We start from the raw sequence: 7,869 nt of genomic DNA, 5'->3' as shown, positions 1-7,869 counted from the left end.
CAGGAAGAGTTTAAACATTAAAAGGTTTTATTCTGAATCAAGAAATGAAAGGCACAAAAGATTCGTAGCACAGTTTATTCAATATGATGTAAATTTAATATGAGAACGTGAACACGTCATCATTACTATTCTACACATCTCCCTGGTTTTAACACGGAAGCGTTTGAATGTGTGACGTCACACTGCCAGGGGTGACATTGAACAAAGATTACCAAAGTGACAAGCCGTATCATAAAATCTTAGTTTAAAATTAAAATGTCTTCCAAACAACCATATCAATAATAACTAAATCAATTCGTTTGGGGGGGGGGGGGGAACTTTAAATATTCTTGCACTCTTTTCTTTGCAATTTAGAATTCGAACTTTATTCCCACCGCGCTTTTGCAAGCTCATCGTGCTGAGGTTGAGACGCGTCCAGATTTACAAGAGAATACAAGAATCTCATCTTTCAAAGTCAAACTTATTGTTTTGCACATTTTGAAATAAGCACATTTCAGTACACATGGACCAATCATTTAATCTATAATATTATTTAATGTATCTATTTTCATTCCAGCCCTCCCCCTAAATATTAACGCGTAATGATATCATGTTTACAATAACGATTTGTGACGTCAGATTATACATCGTTAAATTTCACTAAAAATCAGATTCTTTACAAAGAAGTATCAATTAAATGTTTTTGAAAATGCCTTTTATTCAAAGATGGTGAAATCGGAATCGATTGAGGTGTAGAATAAAAGATTTCTTATACTCGCAAGCTCGTGCAGCGGTTGGGAATATGTCCGAAATTCCCAAAAAACAAGAGTGTAAGAATCGTATCGTATATTGTAGCACACGAGATTGACCAATTCGATTGTCAAAGAAACCTTTACCGATTCTAGATTTCGTTGTCTTTTTCAAAATAATGTATCGCTATTGTTTGCATGTTTTGATTTAGCATTTGGGGCGGGAGCGGGGAAGGTTGAAATATTTTGTTTTGTTGGCAAAAATTCGGCTTTTAAAACAATTTATTTTCTTCTTTATCGTTAATTTCACCGAATCCAATGACGTCACGGTCAATATAATTAATGACGTCATCTGTATCATCATTGCTGCTGTTGTTTTCGTCCTCATTATTATTGTTGTTGTTGATATTGTTATTGTTGTTGTTGTTGTTTGTATTTGTAATGACAACATTATTTTCATCCACAAATTCAGGCCCGGTTCCCGTTTGTGTTCCTCTCGGATCAAGACCAGAAAGTTTCAAACCACCTAATTTCTCACCATTCCCCGTCACGTGATCACTGTACCCCTCCACGTGATCATTGTCCCCCTTCACGTGATCATCATCCCCCGTCACGTGATCACCATCCCCCTTCACGTGATCACCATCCCCTTCCACGTGACCACCGTCCACAGCCACTGCTAAACTGTCACTTTCAGTTTCAACCCCTGGAGTTTTCGTCTCAGCCAATCTTAATTCCTCTGTTCCTCCTGGTCCTCCTGCTGCTCGGGCTCGATCCTCCTCTTCGGCCTTTTTCCTCTTTGCCTCTTCCTCCTGTCGCCGAATGCTCTCCCTGACCTCTTCCTTGAACTTCAATCCGAGTCGGGTCACTTCCGCCAGGCCTTCCTCTTTCAGTCTGTGTCCAAACACGGGAACTGTAGGGGTGGAAAGGGGGGGGGGGGGGGGGGGGGTGGATATAAAAGGCAAAGATCAGAACTATGTGTCCCACCCTGTCAATCTGGTATTATTTCCTAATGAAGTTGATGAAGACAATTTGAGTGAAAGTTATGTTTTAAAAAAAAAACAACAAAAAAACAACAAAAACAAAAGAAAAAACAAAATAAAGGAAAATATTCGCTTTCATCAGTTGTTTTTTTTGGGGGGGGGGTTAAATAATAAAATTAAAAATTAAAAAATTGCATCCCATCATAGGGGAAATTTGTCTGTATGGTCTATTCCAAGGGAAGACTGGAATAACCCAGGCGTTAGCCGCAGTGCAGCCCCGCAAATTGAGCTAGGGCAAGGTGACTTGCACAAGGCCACACAGCGCAACGGGGGGTGATCGAACTCAGTACCTTTCGGGTACGAAGACAACACCGTACCGCTGAACCACGCTGTCCCCTGCCTGAAACTGGATGCGAATCTCAATAGAGACATTTATTTTACATCAACGTCTAAAAGTTCGGATTGAAATTAAATTTCCACCATCAAGTTTTCCTTGACATAATAACGTTTAGCGTCGACGGGTCACATATAATATGCCAACTACAGATTGGGCAAAGGGTTGACCTGTTTGGTGGTCTTATTTCATGATACACAAGCACAGAATAGAAAAAACTAACGGTAATCTGAAGATCTAAGGTTCGATTCCCAATCACGGCAGACGAACTGTTTGGGATGTTTGTTTTTTTCATATATTTTATTACTATTTCTACGTTGTCTGAGACTGGGGAATCCAGGTAGCTCAATGGATAGGGTACTCGTTTCGCAAGCAAAGAGACCGAGATCCATCTTGGGTGCAGTCGGGATTTTCCCAACTCCCCTGTCCACCCTGGGTGGGTAACTAGGTCTGTGAGATCTGGCAGAAAACACTTCGCGATCGATCGAGTTCAAAAGGGTAGCAAGCAATTGCTATGCAACCTTTTATGCAATATGAACCGGGATACAATCCGGCTCCATTAGGTTACTGACTTGTAAGGAATCCTGTTGTCGGCCATTGTTTCATACACACTTCTATCAGCTCGTTATCAAATCTAACCACGAGAATGTTAAAGTCAACCGGAAGTAAAACGCCATGTGTTTTCCCTCTCGATTTCTTCTCTTTTCCTTCCTCTACAATCCAAACAAACACGCATGCGCACAAGCTACTCTGTTCTACTCTGTAAAAAAAAATGCGTATTAAAAATTTTGGCCAGAAAACTCATCCTTCAAATATCGATCGATTGAAATGACACTAATCTTGTCAAAATCTCTCAAACTTGAGACTTCACCAAGTCCTCCATACAGTCCCAGGTTTGAGAATTTTTTGACAGGATGAGGGTCATTTCAATCGATCGATATTTGAAGGATTAAGTTTCTGACCAAAATCTTAATGACGTATTTTTACCAGGTCCAACGGCTGCTACATTTCCATATTGAAATGGGTTGATTTCCTGTCTAAAATTATCCTTCAACTCTTCAAACCCCCCCCCCCCTCCACACCCCCCCCCCTCCCCGTCCCCACTTCGCCTTTTTAAAACATTCTAATCTGTGTCTTTAAAACTGTTTCTATTCTTCCACACAAATGATGGACACAGTTTGATATAAATAGAACCTGACATGATAATGATGGGAATGATGACAACTATAAACACGATGATGATAATGATGATGATGATGATGATGATGATGATGATGATGATGATGATGATGATGATGATGATGATGATGATGATGATGACGATGATGATGGTCATGATGATGAAGATGAAGATGGTCATGATGATGATGATGATGATGATGATGATGATGATGATGATGATGATGGTCATGATGATGATGATGATGATGATGATGATGATGATGATGATGATGATGATGATGATGATGATGACGATGATGATGATGACGATGATGATGGTCATGATGATGATGATGATGATGATGATGGTCATGATGATGATGATGATGATGATGATGATGATGATGATGATGATGATGATGATGATGATGGTCATGATGATGATGATGATGATGATGATGATGATGATGATGATGATGATGATGATGATGATGATGATGATGATGATGATGGTCATGATGATGATGATGATGATGATGATGATGATGATGACGACGACGATTTCATCCTCACCAGCCGTATCATTAAGTCGACAACTCCCACAACAAAAGTCATTCTTTTCGTCCAGGGGACACCACTGGTCTTTGGAGTACGACAATGTCAGCTTCCAGCACCAGGCCTGTTTGTCTCCGTACGGGCAGTCTGGAAGGAAAACAGTCATTTAATCAACACCGCCGTCTGAAAATATCTCCTATAGGGAATGATATTAGCGGAAGAGTAGCGTCCTTTGATTGGACGTCACCTTACAGAGAGAACGTCAAAATGGTTTTTCGCATGCGTCTGTCTGGTCCTCGCTTTCGGTGAAGTGTCTCATGACGCACAACCAACATGACGTTCTCTCTCTAATAACTTTTCCGCTCGTGACTTCCAATCAAGGGACGCTACTCTTCCGCTAATCTCATTCCCTATTAACCCTCTCCTGAACACTACAGCAAAATCGTCTCATTTGTTACGACACAATATACACTTTTTATCATTCAGATAGATTTTTTTTACATAACAATGACAATGACCTTTGTCTCATCAATAAGAAGATAAGGTTGTTTTTTGTAGAGAGATTGTTTGAGTTTAAAAATCTTTTTTTTTTCTGCTGGGTAAGCCTGCCATTTTGGGAAAATACTGAAAATGGTCGGTAAGGAGAGAGCTAAAAATTTTGGACAGTAAAATCGTCCTTCAAATATCGATCGATTTAGATGACCCATATCTTGGCAACAACAACAACAAAAATCTCAACCATGGACTTCTTGAAATCTCAAAACCTACAGCTTGAAGTCGCAGGTTTGGGAATTTTTGACACGATACGGGGCGTTTAAATCCAGCGCTATTTGAAGGACACGTTTTTGGCTGCATGCAAGCTTTGGATAGGACTGTATTCTATCGCAAAGTAATAAAACCTCAAATCGACTCATTACTGACCGGTCTCAGATTCGATCCCCAGTCTAGGCATGATAATTGTGACGTATGATTCTAACTTGCATTTTTCTGTCTGTGTTCGCTGGCAGTGTTTTATTCAAACGTATCCAAGTTTTGTATCAACCACAAATATGTGGTATGACACTCGCTTTCGGATCAGAAGGTCCAAGGTTCGAGCCTCGTTCGGCGCATAGTTGAGTCCTTGGAAAAGGCTCATTACTCACATTCTCTCACCGTACTCATGTGTAGAAGGAGTACCTGGCCGTTAACAGCGTTGAATGCCCGAAAAAAAAGGTAACATCGCCTAACAGGCGTCATGTCCCGTCCTTCATGTTAAGTACTGTTGTTGGCCAGGGACCCATTGTAGAGCGCTTTGTGCACGTTTAGTGGATATTGCGCTATATAAAAGCTCAATTATTTTAACATAAGAAAAGAAAAGAAAATAAACATTTAAAAGATGAATCTGGGATAGTTTGTATGGAGCAGTGCAGAGACAGCAAATAGAAAAATAGACGAAAGAATAATCTTTTAAAAAATCAGCCTCTCTCGACTAGGAATCGAACCTGAGACCTCAAATTACTTAGTTTGTTTTTGAGGGTTTTACGGCGCTTGCAACACGTTTAGGTCATATCAGCGCCAGTAAAAAGGAAGAAAATTGGATAGTAAAAAGATTCTGGATGTACAATAAAAAGGATTTGAGGAAAAAAAAAGCAAGACAAAGAGGAATTGGTTCAAATAGGGAACAGATGTAGATTCCAAGAGCACACTATCAGTGTACTTAGTTTGAAATCACCTAAATGTCTCACTACACACCAGCACAAGATCCCACTAAGAGGAATACACTCAAATGCTTACATTATACATTCAAAATAACAAACCTAACAATACATAACAGAGAGATGATTTACAAGGAAAAAATGTCATCTCCCAAACAATAACTATGCATTTGACTGTTTCCCTCCCAGTCAAGCACTACGGCCAGGGCAAAACCAAGTAATCTCATTCCAAGACAAAGACAGAAAGCATATTGGAAAACAAATTTAGGGGGATAGAAGACGTAGTAAGGGCCACCCTGCCCACTACAGGAGGCCAGGAACCACATCCAGTGACCTCAAATTACCCGGTCACACGTGTAGTAAAAATAATCCCTTATAAATCTGTCTGCCTTTATCGACTTGGGATCGAACCTCAGACCGGTCAGTGATCGTCAAGCTGAGATCCAATCCCTATTTGATGGAATAAACATTGAATTATAAGTCAAACGTTTCTATTCACAGTTCGATTCAAACACGAAACAGTAGCTGCCTGCTTTCCACTCACAAAAGTGACGCCAAATCCTCCAATCGACACACAAGACCAAAGGGCTACTACTCAATTAATAATACACATCAAAATCAAATAAAAGGAGTCAAAACTTAGTTATCTCCCTTCTTCATTGAGTCGTTCTTTAAGATAAATTTGAGATTGACTGATTTCTTTTGATATTTTCTCGTATTTTTATTGCCTTTTAGTCAGACACAATTTGTCAGATTGCATCTCACGCCAGTGCCTGCTCCCTGATTCATCAATTTGAAACAAGTTACACAAATTAGCAGGTCTGATAGCCGATCACAATTATGGGCTTCATTTAACATTGTTGTCATGGACGATATTTTGTGTCGGTTCGAGAATGTTTCCATTACAACAATTTGCGTTATTAGATCTGTAAATGAGTGCACGTTGGTTTAAGAGTATTTCCATAACAACAATGAGACTATAACCATTTGGGTTATTAGACCTTTAAATAAGGACACGTCGCTTTAGACCAACCTTTTTGTTGTGGTTTGTGATACACGGAGCACATCTGGCAACAGGCCTGGGCGTTGGTTGGATGGTAACAGGCGTACGGGTAGATGAGATCCTGGCAATTCTCGTATTGGTCTCCGTACTCACAACCTGTCAGGGGAGATAATCATTGTGATTTTAGGCAAACCTGCCAATTGTTTCCAAGAAAATCGTAAAATTACCAATCTTTGGCTCCAATTTCAAATTTTCATGATTCAGGTGTAAAATGATACCTGCCCATTAACAGCGTTGTCTCTGTCCAAAAAAATGTAATATCGCCTAACAGACACCATACCATGTCCGTCCCACATATTAAATCATGCTGTTGGTCAGGGACTCCTTGTACAGTGCTTTGAGCACGTTTAGTGAATATTGCAATATAGAAATTCTCCAGTCAACGCCATTAGGTGTTTTACTTTAAAAAATGAAGAAAATGTCTCAAATTGCAAAAAATATAAAAAGATAAAAATTACACATGATTAGTCATGCCAACATTGGCATAGTTTTTTTAAAGAAACACATATTTAAAAATTTGGTCAGAAAGTTCATTCAACCTTCAAATATCGTCGATTTAAATGACTATTACCAAGGAAAAACATATCAAACTTGGGACTTCACGAAGTCTGCCACCCACTTCCTTGAAGTCCCAGGTTTGAAAGTTTTTGACAAGCTGAGAGTCATCTCAATCGATTGATATTGGAAGGATGAGTTTTCTGGCCAAAATTTTAGATGGCTGTTTTTTTGTTTTCTCCAGACTATGGCAGTGCAGTATTTCTACTTTAGCTTCCCAATGTGGCATTGGGGTCATCCTGGGGTTGTACTGTTTTATGGTGATGGGTTACATATATGTGATTTGACACTCGCCTTCGGACCTGTATGTTTGTCGTTCGAATCCTGCTCCGGACAGGTCAAATTTGAGATTTTGAAAAAAGCCATTGGCTCTTATTTTCTCACCACACTCTGGTGTAAATGGGTATCAGGACAGTGACAACGTTGTCTGTCAGAAGAAAATTCATGATAGCGTCCTTCAGACGTTTCTATTCGCTTCATTCCCTTTGTAAGGCGCCTTTAGCATAATTGAGTTCTGCTCTTGGTGGCGCAAATTGAATCCATGGGAAAGGCTATTTGCTCTCATTTTTTCAGCGTGTTTACAAGTTTTACATGAATTATGTGTATTAAGGTTATATCAGCACCAGTAAAAAGGAACGAAATGGGAATGTAAAAAGTTATAGAATTACAATTAAAGCATCCAAGAAAAGGTAAGACAAATAGGAATTGGTTCAAATAGGAAACAGATGAAGATTCC

General features: G+C 39.5%; 1 protein-coding gene across 2 annotated transcripts in view; it reads right to left on the bottom strand.

Moving 5' to 3' along the window:
• Positions 1–6: 6 nt before the first annotated feature.
• LOC144958589 (uncharacterized) overlaps positions 7–7,869 on the bottom strand; it is a gene marked incomplete at its 5' end in the record, with an annotated part of 33,160 nt that continues 25,297 nt past the window's right edge. For both annotated transcript variants that reach the window (XM_078890667.1, XM_078890668.1), the window contains 3 exon segments: positions 7–1,641; positions 3,840–3,968; positions 6,549–6,674. In XM_078890667.1, coding sequence (XP_078746793.1) covers positions 1,001–1,641; positions 3,840–3,968; positions 6,549–6,674 — 896 coding nt within the window.

This window comes from Berghia stephanieae, chromosome 13, assembly GCF_034508935.2.
Source record: "Berghia stephanieae isolate SIO BIC M18660-M18661 chromosome 13, UCSD_Bste_1.3, whole genome shotgun sequence".
NCBI lineage: Eukaryota > Metazoa > Mollusca > Gastropoda > Nudibranchia > Aeolidiidae > Berghia > Berghia stephanieae.
The sequence above is the reverse complement of the archived record's forward strand: the minus strand, read 5'-3'. Positions and strand labels throughout refer to the sequence as shown.